The sequence below is a fragment of the Vipera ursinii genome (assembly GCF_947247035.1).
Source record: "Vipera ursinii genome assembly, chromosome: 2".
Lineage (NCBI taxonomy): Eukaryota > Metazoa > Chordata > Lepidosauria > Squamata > Viperidae > Vipera > Vipera ursinii.
The window spans coordinates 65,855,199-65,869,531 of NC_139513.1; the positions used below are offsets into that span (position 1 = coordinate 65,855,199).

Sequence of the window (14,333 nt, forward strand, 5' to 3'; positions counted from 1 at the left end):
TTTGCTTTCATTCAGTGATCCAGGATAATGAACCGTAATATTTCTCAGTACATCTTCTGCAATTTATATTCAAATATTACTTCCAAACATGCTTTATCAATCTAGAAGCCTATCCTGTCCTGTATTCACGCTTTATAATAATGAACTAGAGCCCTACAATAAGCTTATAAGTAGTGCATGGGTATACTTATTACAACAACTTAAAATCTTCAATATTTGAAGTACCGGTAATAAACAGATTGTAAAGGTAAAGGTAAAGGTTCCCCTGCACATGCGTGCTAGTCGTTTCCAACTCTAGGGGCCGGTGCTCATCTCCGTTTCATAGCCGAAGAGCCAGCGCTTGTCCGAGGACATCTCCGTGGTCATGTGGCCGGCATGACTAAACGCCAAAGGCGCACAGAACTCTGTTACCTTCCCACCGTAGTGGTCCCTATTTTTCTACTTGCATTTTTACGTGCTTTCGAACTGCTAGGTTGGCAGAAGCTGGGACAAGTAACAGGCGCTCACTCTGTTACGCGGCACTCGGGATTCGACCCGCCAAACTGCCGACCTTCTGATCGACAAGCTCAGCGTCCTAACCCACTGAGCCACCGCGTCCCTGTAACTAGTAGCTATTGATACACTTTTTATACATGTAAAATTTCTGAGGAAGGAAACCTTGGGAATTTTTTAGAGGAATATTTAGAATGGGATGAGCCACGAGTTGCTTTCAAACTTCAGCTGTGGTATATTTTTAATTATTAAATATTGGAAGAGCCCACATTGTATGTACCAGCTTTCTGCATTTTTAGGAACAATAAATGCAAGAAAAGCTAGCAGTGGAACATTTGCGTTTTTATCTCCTTTTCTTGTCTAAGAAGACTTACTCTGCATATCTTACTCTGCATTGCCTCTTATGGACCATACTTATACACTCAAGATTATTTCATTCATTCGTCATATTTTCATGGTGATATTTATTACTTTAAATTCCTCCTTCTTCATTGATTTTATTCATTACTTTTTCCATAATGCTGGATACACCATACCAGTTCTAGGCTGTGTCAGGGGAAAAACTTGTTCAAATGAAACAGGAGACAACACACAACAAAAGTCTCACTTTAGGATCCAGAGGTTTATTGAAATTTGAAACAGACCTTCAGTACATTACTTAGGTTCAAACCCATTGCAATGAGGGCCAAATGCACAAGCAGTCATTAACCGTGACCAGGGCTTTTTTTTGGTCATAGAACGCACCTTTTTTCAATGGAATTTGTGGAACTAAAAAAAAGTCCAGTCAGACCTTCTAACTTCTTGTGGAGGGGAAAAAAAAGATCTCACAAGGAGTTGGAAGGTCTGACTGAACTTTTTTTAGTCCCACAAACTCCGTTTCCCTGCAGCAGAAGAGAAACACGCCAGAACTGGAAATCAGGTTAGCAAAGAAATTCTTTCGGGAAGAGGGAGGAGCTGTGCCGGGAGGAGAAGCAGCAGGAAACGGGGCTGCCATTTCCAGAAGGGAGAAGGGAGACGTGGGGCAATGCAGGGCAGCAAGAAATGCTGTTCTCTGCTCTGCATCCCTGCACACAGCTGCTGTGTTCTCCATTCTCTGTGAGACAGGTGACAAAGGACTGGTGGAGGGAGGTGGCGGGGGAGGCTTGTGCCACCCGGTCGCGGCGCAAGCCACAGGAGAGTTGGCAGAGGACGAGGAGGCAGCTGCATCCAGGCAGGTGATCTGCGGGGCAAAGCTTAAAGAAAGCCAATCCAGCGGCGCACAACAACAGCAGACCCGTTCACCATCACTCATCCCTGGCTCCAAAATGGTAGAGGGGGACCAGGCCTACCTCGCCCATCCCATCCACCTTAGCGTGGCAGTCCTGCTCAGGATGGGAGTGAAAGCACTGAGCATGACAGCTTAATGGCCAAATGGCAATGCTCTCACCTCTGAGGCAGGCTTTATACCTTACTACTATGACAACCCCTGACTTCTGGAACCACCCAACAACCATCCCATTTCCCTTTTATTGTTAAAACCATCAACACATGGCTTTCCGGACAGCACCTTTGCTAGTTCCCTTTTCCTGAAACTGACCACTTGGTTATTTCCCTGTTCTTGTTCTTTTGCCCTGGCTACTGAGCGAGTTTCCTGTTCCTCCTTGTCCTTATCCTAACCAGTACTTTCCTCCCCACCGTTCCTACATGTGTCATTGCAGAAGTTTTACCCATCAGCAAGGGTCAATTCCTCTTTTAGTTTCCATATTCTGTTTATATGAAAAATGTGTGCCAAACATGAACTGTCCTCATTTCCTACTGAAGGTCAATGGCAGCAAAAAGTATATGTTAGCAAGCTCAAGTCTAATATATAATTGATATAAACCACTTATAAAAGAATTATCAATATATATTTTTTTCCTTTTTCCTTTCACAGCCGTTAGGTATTGTTTTATGATCTTCAATAAAAAAATCTATTCATACTAACTTCCAGGGTTTTATTTGTACAAAACCAAGTCAAAAGAAGGAGGGCCCTCTTTCACTTCGGCAATGTAATATGCTTAAGATATGAAGATATTAAAATGACACAAGGATACATAATTCCCTGCATTCTATTAAAATAGACAGCATGGCATATTTTGATGAAGACAAAGACTGAATACTGAGATTTCATGTAGAAATGCCAAGAGGAAAAGCAATAGTGTAGCTTTCATAGCAAGAAGGAATTGTGAACCTTTGTAATAAAGAAGAAGTGGAAGTGATAGCATAGGCACAAAGGCCACTGGAGAGACGCAACCACAGATAAGATACTCAACTCAACAAGGCAATTTGCCTTCTAAATGATTTCTCTTCTAGCCAGGGAGGATGATGTACTAGATTTTTCCACAAGGCACCCACGCTGGAGGGAAGGCAAATGGCTACATGCTGCTGAACTTTTTTACAAGAAAACACAGACTTTCACAAAGATAACAAAAGAGAGAAAGTTCTTTGGAAACAAATTAGTTTTCACAATTAGTGTGATGAAGAAGGCAATACAGTGTCTAATTCTACAAGACAAAATAGGTTGCCAACAGATACTCCCCAAAACATGACAAAGATTACAATGGAATCTTTGTACCAGCGGTGAAACACATTTTAATAATAATACCCTTTACTAATTTTATTTAGCTTATTATATGTCTCAATCTCAAAGGACTCAGAGCAGCTTCAAGACAAATATTGTTCAAAACCTATATGTACCGTAAAGACAACTTTCCTATATGAAGGAAGGCATAAAAATGTAAAAGCCATCATGATTCAGAATCTGAAAAAAAAGAGTGTCCAGGATTCAAACAAGAAGAATCAAATGAAACACTTGAACAAGCTTGGAATGAAACACTGAATCACATGTTTTTTTAAAGAACCAGACTTGAATCTTGTCTATACCAGGGCTTTTCAATCTTTTCACCCATTGTACCACTTTTAGGATATGGCAACATCAGAGTACCACCAGTCGCCTAGCAAGGTGTCAAAAAAAGGAAAAAAGTGATGACGTACAGGTAGTCCTCAACTTACACCAGTTCGCTCACTGACTGTTTGAAGTTACAATGGCACTGAAAAACGTGTCCCCCAAGTCACAGCCGAGCAAGACACCTGCCTGCCCACCCAGCGGTGCTCTTCCTCTTGTCCGAGGTTTTCATTGTTGTGAGTATTTCTGTTGAGGATTGGCAGCAGGGGTAGGGTGGGGAGGGTGTTTGGTTTTTACTCCTCCCCCATCTGCTGGGTGGTTGCAGCAGGTTTTGGTCACTTCACATGACCCTGGGAAACTCTGATTATCATAAATATGAATCAGTTGCCAAGCATCTGAATGTAAATCACAAGACCCTGGAGATGCTGCAACATTCCAGCTGATCGGCGCTTCTTCTGGGCTCAGAAGCGCCAGGATCAGCACCAAGCTCCAGCTGGAGCCTGACGCTGATCCTGATGCTTCCGCTGAGCCCTGACAGCCCTGCAGCTCCAGCCATCTTCCCCTCCCCACTACTTTTCTAGGATGGTCGCGTACCATCTGCCAGGTGCCAATATACCACAAGTGATACCCGTACCACTGGTTGAAAAGCCCTGGTCTATACATCAGATGCAAGAACAGGAAATGGACACTGACTTTACTGTTTCTCTGTGTGCACAGTCTTTCTACCGTGTTTCCCTGAAAGTAAGACCCAGTCTCACTTTCTTTTGGGCTCTGAAATAAGCACTAGGGCTTACTTTCAGTGTAGGAGTTACAATTACCAGCTCCTGCTTTCCCACTCCATCACATTTCTCTGTGGCCGCAGAGCTGGACAGCTTTCCCCACCACCGCCCAGATGCGAAGGTTCCAGTCTCTGTCAACAGCAACAGCAGACTTCCCCTCTGGGATGGAGCTCTCTGCCGCCATCGCGGCTTCCCCCTCAGAGCTGCAAAGGTGGAGCTTGGTAGGCAGTGGCAGGGCATAGCCCAGGCATGACCCAGCAGCAGCAGAACCCCCCAGGACAGCCTTGCCACTACCCACTGCAAATTACCATTATTTACCCTTAATACTAAGCACCTAGACTGAGCCCTGTTCCCGGTAAATACTACTAGTTTGCAGCAGATGCCGATGAGGCCATCCCAGGGGAATTCTGCTGTTGCTTTGCTGCTGCTGATGGGCCATGCCTGGGCTGCGCCCTGCTGTTGTCTCCCAAGCTCCATCTTTGCCACTGCCTTAAAGGGGATAGGTGCTGCCTCAAAGCTGCCTCACAGTTCAGAGGGGAAAGCAGCGGTGGTGGTGGAGCGCTCCGTCCCAAGGGGAAGAGAATCTGCTGTTGCTGTTAACAGGGATGGGAAGCTTTGTCTGCTTGAAAATGGGGCAGTTGGAAAGGGAGCAAATCCCTCCGTTTCCAACTGCCCCATTTTCAACCAGACAAAACTTCCAGTCTCTGTCATCTCTCCGAAAAGTGCATGGTGCATCCAGATCACCGTCCTCCCCCACCCCTCTGCTGGACTTACCAGGCAAGCTGCAGCTGCTTCTGGACACCGTCAGCACCCATGCACTTACCACTGCTTTTGCTGGCCACGCTCACCCCTGGGCTTATTTTGGGGGCAGTGCATATTTTCAGGGAAACACGGTATTGGGCATAAGCTACCTCCCACAACTTAAACAAAATAGAAACACTTTGAAAGTGTGAAAACTAGATGTGATAAGGCTTAAATATATTCAGTATTGTTATTTGGGTTCAGCCTCACCTACTGTTTTTGAGCCCTGCTTATTTTTTTTTCATTCTGACCCACCTATTCTTTTGTAAGTGCAGCTCTTTAGCTATTCTAGGAAAATATTGCCTATTCCTGATATAGGGAAATGCTTGGGAGCTACTTTTACTTTTGTGAAGTATCCTCAAATAATTCTGTGCCTGTATCTTTGATTGTGGTTGCCCTGTGCCATGTCTCACTTAGATCCTTGACTGGGACAAAATAACCCATCAGCTGAGTTCTATGAAGCAAACAGATCACTTTTAAGGAATATATTCAAGGGCTCATTCTTTCTTTTCTTCTCTTCTGGATAAGGCATGTCACCATTGTGATTCTCTCTTCTTGCATATGAATCCATTTGACATCTTGTGTACTTACTTTCAATCAGGGGAATCTGCATCCAAGGTGGTGACCATCATCATGGCAGATACTCCTCATGTTCCAACTCACCATAGTTAATCCTCAGTTAACAATGATAATTGGGACTGGGATTCCCATTGCCACACAACACACTTAGCTGCAGAAATCCTGGCAGTCCCCATTGCCATTGCCCATCCCACTGGTCATTAGGCAAGGACTACCTGTGCACCCTTCAAGATTATTATTCTATTACCAGGCATACCTTTTTTCCTGAAAAAGACTTTTTCACGACTGGCAGCAGTTCGTTGTTGAGGAACGTCCCTTCAACTTCAAGTTCACTGATGCCTTGAGGCTCAAAGATATTTGCTTCAATCTGTAACATTGATTTTTAAAAAAATTGATGTTAGCAAGACTGAGAAAAAAATCAGATATACTACCAATAATGTAAATTGTAAATAAAGCATTTAAAAAAGAACTAATTCCATAGTTATTTAAACATTTTTCTCTAAATTAATGGGAGAGATAAAATTCCCAGAAAGAGTTCTGAAACTCACAAGCTTTTCCAAAAACTACTACAGGATAAAACCACAATACATTTGATCGTACCTCAAATTTATTGACAAGCTGCTTTGGGTTTACTTTTATAAACATCTCGTATTTCCCAAACTTCCGCTTCAACAGTTCTTCATAAGTCAATTGAAAAGTAACTTTGCTGGATGACGCAATGTTGACCGAAACACTGAATTTCTCTGTTTTTCTTCCAGAAGCTCTTCACATATTAAACACAGGAAGATTCATAAGATTTAAGAGAGCCATAAAAGGATGATCACATATCCACATGCTGAATAATATAGCCCACCATTTAATACTTCCATTTGCTCTCTCTACTTAGCATCTGTTTATTGAATAAATAATTAGGACAGCAAATGAAATAATGAAACAGATACGGTGTGGCCTCACATACTTACACGACAAGCCCTGCAGTCTGACCCCTTGAAACTGCTTGTTGATACTGTTTTTGGGCAACTTCTTTTTCCTTTATGACTCCAGGATAAGTGACACCATCAATTGTCCTATTGAAGGATACATCAGATATCTGAATATATATGCAGAGATGTTATTATTATTATTTTTGCTTCAGTTCATCAAGTAAAGGGGCTATTTGAGAGGAATAATGCAGAGGCTGGAAAGAGTGCTGCCTCTGTATGACTGAAAACATAAATGAATAAAAATGAAGGAAGACCTTCTCCGGATATTGCAGAGCAGATTTGTAAAAACTCTACCCAGAGAGCAAGTCTAGTTCATAGGAGCTTATGTAAGAGATGGTCCCCTTTTGGATGAACACTAAAAAGGATGAAGGTAAGAATAATGCTGTAATGGAACCAGTTATCTAGACTGGTGAGAACGGAGAGGTTGTGAGGGAGACCTTAGTTTAGGTTTCCTATTTTGAGCACATAATTGGATTAGACGTCTACAACTGCAGCTGTGTGATTCATGGTAGTTTAATAGCATCTGAATGGCTTAATTATTGCTAGACTGATCTCCAAACCATAGAGAAATAATAAAATAATGTACATACAAGGTAAAGTTGGAAATAAAGGCTGTTTTAGGAAGCTCCACATCAAAGCGAGCTTCCTTGGACACATTGGCACGATTGACAGCTCGACTAGTGATGACATTACGGGAAAACCTTGAAGTAACACTGCAGTCAATTTTCACCCAGTAGATTTCTATGCCTTGGGTGTGCTAGAGAATAAAAAAGTCACACAATTATAAAGAAATATACTGCTGATGTTTTTAATCTTTATTTTAAACACTTTGAGGTAGCAAAAAGATCTTTCAATACTTCACATTCCATAAATAGCAATTTCTTTTAATGCTAATTACAATTAATTATTATTTTTTTATTTACTTACAAAATGTTTCATAAATTGCACCTGACCCCAATCATTTTCTGGTTCCATTCCTATTATTTTTGACAATGAATTCCTAAGGCCCAGATATATGTTCAGCATATTCACAATACAAGAAATATCCAGAAAATGATATGAAGTCGGATCTGTGGGTCAGAGTTTGATCTCTGATCCTCACAGGCCAAGTCTTGCATTGTGGGTTGTAATGAGGCACAATACAAGAACAAACTTCTAAAGCGTTTTATTTTCTTTCTGTAAAGGGAACACAAACAGATATCTGTAAACCCCTGAATCCATGACCGAGGTTGTCTCCTTCATAAAAGTCGGTGATGAGGCCTTCACACACATGCACATGATGGGTACTTTGCAACAGTGAATGAAATATGCCATTTGCTCAGAATTACAACATCCCTGAACAGAAGAGGATTGATTTCAGAAGAAATCAATATAGCTTTCAAGTTGAGTAAATGATTTAAGCCCAGCAATGAAGAGGCATTCGACTAAGATAAAATATTTATAAAATTTCACGTGGCATGGAAACGTAATGACCAGCATTCTAAATGAAAGGTTACTTACCACATCAGTGGCACTTCTCTTCTAAAAATAGAGTGAAAAAAGAAATAATTATTGCCAAACAACAGATGTTGTATCTTACCAAATATGCTACATAGTAGCTGTATGTCATTCCACATTTCTTTTCATTTTAAGCGAGAGCATCACAATAAATGAGAGCTCCCATAATAATCAGCATGCATGACCTTGGCTGAGTTCTTACCAAACAAATCCCCACCATCTTACTGACCTGTCTAGTCTGGAAACATTAATTACGTGAACAGACAAAAATAAACATCTGGAAAATATGCCATAAATTATCATACTATAGCTATAATAAATACGGTATCTTTACTTAATAGAGTTGTTCTACTGTTCCTCAGAGGCACAGAGTACTAAGATTATTTCATATTCCTTCCCATGTCTGTGGAATTGCCTAAGTTCAGTTTTAGGTAAGTTAGGTGTAAACATAGGTGTGGTGGATAGCTCTCTCATGTATGTATGTATGCATGTATGTATGCATGTATGTATTTATGCATGTATGTATTTATGTACCACTATGCATCCGTTTCAAACACCCCACCATCACACACAAATTGACGGAAGTACTCCTTTGTTATATTTGATTCATTATTTCTTAATTCAGTGTTTATTTTTTTAAAAAAATATTTTTTTAAAAAATTGAAATATACAACACAATATATAGCAGATTGAAATCAAGTTTGGATCCAATAGGGTCCGCCTTGGGGTACCGATCAGCAGCTCATTAAAGAAGTCACAGGAGCTGCTGACAGGCAGAGTGAGGGACCAAAACCCCTTAAAGGCTTCTAATCAAACCTTTATTATGGTCATAGACCAGCATAACTTTGCCTGCTTCATATCCAAATTCAACATGTCTGAGCCAGCTAGCCCAGGGCATGAAATTTCATAGAGAAGTAGTTTCCGTGAAGTTTAGAATTGCAGCCAAATTAAGTATGTGGTAAGTAAAGATATCTCAAATCAGGCAGGCAGAAGGCTGAAGAAGTCTTGAAGGATCCAGATAGTGGATTTGCAGTTGCTGCTTAAAGCTAAAAAAAATCTGAGGAAATAAGTAGGGGACTTGATATATTTAGCTACATACCTTAATGTTTCTCAGCGGGTTTATCAAAATATCTGAAGTTACAAGAGCAGGAATCAAGGCCAATAAAATATAACATGGGATATGCTTCCCCATGTTGGAAGAAAAATAAAAATTTCAATTTGGAAGGACCTTTATTTGTATGAACCTTGCCTGTAGTCAAAGAGTAACATCGAAGTAACTATGGCAAATATTTATCTTTGGAAAATGGTTGGTGAAATTTCCTCATGAAAGCCTAAGGCCTAAGGCCAGAAAATATTTCAGCTTCTAATCTATCAAGCCTAGGTTCACCCATTGTGTCCTAAATCTCACCCATTGAGATTTAAAATTTAATTCCAAATTATATTTCGCATCTGTTTCACCAATATGGCCAAAAATCTTGAGATTTCTTCAGCTAGCACTTGGATCACCTGGATACATTTCCCACATGAGACTTCTATTTCAATTAAAGTCATTATGTTTTTATGCATGTAAATTGCTCTTATGAATAACCAGAATAAGACTTTATAAGCTTTTTCCTTAGTTTTTCAAAATCTGATTAAAGAAAATTGTCATAAAACATAATGAAATTATGGTTTTAAAACATTTTTCTACTTTTAAGCACCTGTCAGACAGAAATTTCTCTCTTAATATAGCTTTCTTAGAGATAGTTTCAATTGCTCTATCCAGTGAATAAATAAATATACCTAGTGTTATGTATTGATATTGACCGTTATGTATTTTTATTTGAATATACCTCCAAACTGGTTCTATGAAGCCCTACAGCACCTTATAGAACTAACACCAAAAAATGATGTCCTTATCATCATGGGGGATTGGAATGCTAAAGTAGGAAGCCAAAAGATAACCGGAATAACAGGCAAGTTTGGCCTTGGAGTACAAAATGAAGCAGGGCACAGGCTGATAGAATTTTGTCAAGAGAATACGATGGTCATAGCAAACACTCTTTGCCAACAACCCAAGAGACGGCTCTACACATGGACATCACCAGACAGTCAACACAGAAATCATATTGACTATGTGCTCTGCAGCCAAAGATGGAGAAGCTCTATACAGTCAGTAAAAACAAGACCAGGAGCTGACTGTGGCTCAGACCAGGAGCTTCTCATTGCAAAGTTTAGGCTTAAAGTGAAGAAAGTAGGGGAAAGCACTAGGCCACTCAGGTATGAATTAAATCATATTTTATTTTATTTTTTTAATTCCATTTATATCCCACCCTTCTCCGAAGACTCAGGGCGGCTTACAAGCTAACCCTGTTGAATATACAGTAGAGGTGACAAATAGATTTAAGGAATTAGATCTGATAGACAGAGTGCCTGAAGAACTATGGACAGAGGTTCACAACATTGTACAAGAGGTAGCAACCAAAACCATCCCAAAGAAAAAGAAATGCAAGAAAGCAAAATGGCTGTCTGAGGAAGCTTTGCAAATAGCTGAGGAAAGGAGGGAAGCGAAAGGCAAGGGAGAAAAAGAAAGATACGCCCAATTGAATGCAGAATTCCAGAGAATAGCTAGAAGAGATAAGAATGCATTATTAAATGAACAGTGCAAAGAAATAGAACAAAACAATATAATAGGGAGGACCAGAGATCTTTTCAAGAAAATTGGAGAGATGAAGGGAACGTTTAATGCAAAAATGGGCATGATAAAGGACCAAAATGGCAGGGACCTAACAGAGGCAGAAGAGATTAAGAAGAGGTGGCAAAACTACAAAGAAGAACTATACAAGAATGAGCTTAACGTCCCAGATAATCACAATGAGGTGGTCACTGACCTAGAGCCAGACATCCTAGAATGTGAAGTGAAGTGAGCCTTAGAAAAGCTGAGCAACAACAAAGCTAGTGGAGGTGACAGTATTCCAGCTGAGCTATTCAAAATCTTAAAAGACAATGCAGTAAAAGTGCTACACTCAATTTGCCAGCAAATTTGGAAAACTCAACAGTGGCCACAGGATTGGAAAAGATCAGTTTACATTCCAATTCCAAAGAAAGGCATTGCCAAAGAATGTTCAAACTATCGCACCATTGCACTCATTTCTCATGCTCATAGTCATGCTTAAAATCCTACAAGCGAGACTTCAGCAGTATGTGGATCGAGAACTACCAGAAGTACAGGCAGGATTTCGAAGAGGCAGAGGAACTAGAGATCAAATTGCCAACATACGCTGGATCATGGAGAAAGCTAGGGAGTTCCAGAAAAACATCTACTTCTGCTTCATTAACTATGCTAAAGCCTTTGATTGTGTGGATCATAACAAACTGTGGCAAGTTCTTAAAGAGATGGGAGTAGCAGACCATCTTATTTGTCTCTTGAGAAACCTATATGCGGGTCAAGAAGCAACAGTGAGAACTGGACACGGAACCACTGATAGGTTCAAAATTGGGAAAGGAGTCCGGCAAGGCTGTATACAGTCGCCCTGCCTATTTAACTTATATGCAGAGCACATCATGAGAAAGGTAGGGCTAGATGAATCAAAAGTTGGAATTAAGATTGCCGGAAGAAATATCAACAACCTAAGACACGCAGATGTTTTCCTTGCAATAAATCATGTTGCATCAGTTCGGTCTGGTTATTGACTATAAGAACCCACTACGCAACAGCTAGAATGAAGAGATATGTTGTGTCTTGAACAAAAAAAACTTAGAAAGTACAGCATAGATGTTAAAGACTTCTTGGAAAGGTAAAATTGAATCTTAGCTGAAATTGTCCAAATTATTAGTCTCTGCAGCATTCTGCAACTCTAGAAAGAAAATGAGGTGACCAATGAAGGAGAATATTTGTAGCTCAGGGTTGAAATGAGGGGTCCTTGGTGTTCTCTGAGCTTCCTTGTTTTTTTTGCAAACGTTTCATTACCTAACTAGATAACAACATCAGTGCTAGTGGCCAGGGCTAGATAAAGCTATTGAGGCCCAGGTACATGGGAGTTACACATGTCAAGAGTCCAGACCAGAGATGCCGCAGGCTCCTGTCCACCGATGGGAGGAAACGCACACACAGTGGTCAAGAATCCACGTAGATTTTGCTGGGCCCTTTCAGGGACAGTTGTTTTTAATAGTGGTCGATAGCCACTCTAAATGGTTGGAGGTGGTTGCAATTCCCAATATGACTACTTACAAGGACCATCCAGGTGTTGCGGTCACTGTTTGCAATGCATGGGCTTCTGGATGTCGTAGTCTCTTACAACGGAGCCCAGTTCACCACATCAGAATTCCAGGCCTTTCTCAAGGCCAACCTCATAAGGCATGCCACATTGGCTCCCTTTCACCTGTCGTCGAACGGGCAGGCAGAACGGATGGTTCATACAACCAAAGAATCCCTCAAACACATCACTACAGGGGACTGGCACCACAGGCTGGCCGATTTCTTGTTATGCCAGCACACAACACCTTGCACAGCTACAGGCAAGAGCCCCACAGAGCTTCGCTGGGGCAAGAGGCTAATAACCAAACTGGACAGGCTGCACCCCGATAGAGTAGCTTCCGACACGGCACATCTGAAGGCACCTAGGAATTTACAAGTGGGGGACCGGGTTTGGACCCAGAACTACAGGCAAGGGCAGTTGTGGATGGCAGCAAAGGTTGTTAAGATGTCAGGACCACTCTCCTACGAGGTGGTCCTGAAAGATGAGTGAGTCATTTGCTGACATATTGATCAACTGCGCCGGCGGCTAGCAGAGCAGTCGCTGGCTCAGGATTTCCAAGAGGGACAGACATTGAGTCCACAAGCCAGTATTCCAGCAGTATTACATGCTCTGAGAGATCTCTTGCACAGGAGAATGGGGACAGAGCCATAAAAGCACTTCCCCTAGGAACACAGACTGTACTATAGGAGCCGGACAGTCATCCGACAACAAGTAGCAGCCCTGCCGATTTCGTGGCATTTTCGGACTTTGTTTTGGGCCAAGCAGGACAGGCCAGCCAAAGGGACGCGAGTCATTTTGAATCCACCGAACCGCAGAGCCCAGGTCTACCTAGCACAGCAGGTGAACCGGTAAACCAGGAGTTTCCAGCAACCCCCCAACGCTCTGAACGAGCACAAAGACACCCCCCCAAGTACCTACAAGATTTTGTAACCAAATGAATGTGTGTGCTATTCAGGGAGAAGGGGTGTAATATATTAGCCTTATATGCTGTAAGTGCTTGCTTATGTTGAACTCTTTGCTAATGACTGGATTCACGTGTATGTTTTGTAACGGTTGCTAGGCAGGCCTAGACTGGCTGTCTTCAGCTGGTTAAGTAAGGTTTGGGGCGGGAAACTGCTGCTTTAAACCTATTGGTCGCTGCCTATCGGCCAACCATATAAATAGCTGTGCAGTAGCTCCTAGGTTGCTTGTTATGTTCTGACCTTCAATAAAGCCTGTTGCTGTTTGAACCTCCTGTTTCGCTCAGTGCCTGTAAAGAACCAACTACACAACAAGATGTATCTGAGCCAAGACCAAGAGCCAAAACCCCCTAATATTAATTCCAACAAATCCATATTGGAATTCTTTTTTAGGAGCAAGATGTACACTGACTTCAATCCAGAGAGACTTCAAGTAAATATGAAAATTTTTTGATTATGTGATATCCTGGAATGAGAACTATTTGAGCCTATAGGACAGGTCTGCTGTAAAATAAAAACTATGGCTCAGGTTTACTGTGCAGCAGCAGTGGCTCTTTAGGTCACCAGTTAATGTGGTGTTGCATCATAAATTGACCATTCTGATTGTCATAGCTGCATATGTCAACAACATCCAGAGAATCAGTTCTGTTCTCCTTAACTATTATGTTTGTAATATATAATAAATAGCTTTCCATGAAACAGAATTCACATCATGAATTTGCCCATTGCAAATTATGAACAATACATGGAGGGCCATGATACTTTATGCCTGGTCTTTCCACTGAGCTGTCTCTCTAGCCGTCCAACATCACTCACGAACCTACCAATGCAACAAGCAAGATCGCCCACAACTCAGGCGGCTTAAATGCCCGCAATTTCAAAACTCTAGCCAGAATGCCCAGAACTAAAATGGCTGACAAGCAGTAAAATAGTGTAGGTAACAGGATTGAACGCATGCGCCGAAGAAAACTTGCCCGTGTCCAAAATGGTCGCCCAAGCATCGGTAACACTGCCATAGAAAATAGAAGGACGTCTTTCTTTTGTACGTTCTGGAAGTAGTGCTCTCTATGGCACCCCGAGGT

General features: G+C 41.5%; 1 protein-coding gene across 1 annotated transcript in view; it reads right to left on the bottom strand.

Annotated features, from left to right (window-relative positions):
* Nucleotides 1–9,246, bottom strand: part of LOC310634821 (inter-alpha-trypsin inhibitor heavy chain H3-like) — a gene marked incomplete at its 5' end in the record, with an annotated part of 32,894 nt that extends 23,648 nt beyond the window's left edge. Inside the window, 6 exons of the mRNA XM_083353357.1 lie at nucleotides 5,831–5,941; nucleotides 6,175–6,337; nucleotides 6,537–6,641; nucleotides 7,148–7,314; nucleotides 8,058–8,078; nucleotides 9,154–9,246. Of these exons, the coding sequence (XP_083209483.1) occupies nucleotides 5,831–5,941; nucleotides 6,175–6,337; nucleotides 6,537–6,641; nucleotides 7,148–7,314; nucleotides 8,058–8,078; nucleotides 9,154–9,246 (660 nt within the window). The remainder of the gene's footprint in view (nucleotides 1–5,830; nucleotides 5,942–6,174; nucleotides 6,338–6,536; nucleotides 6,642–7,147; nucleotides 7,315–8,057; nucleotides 8,079–9,153) is intronic.
* Nucleotides 9,247–14,333: the final 5,087 nt, after the last annotated feature.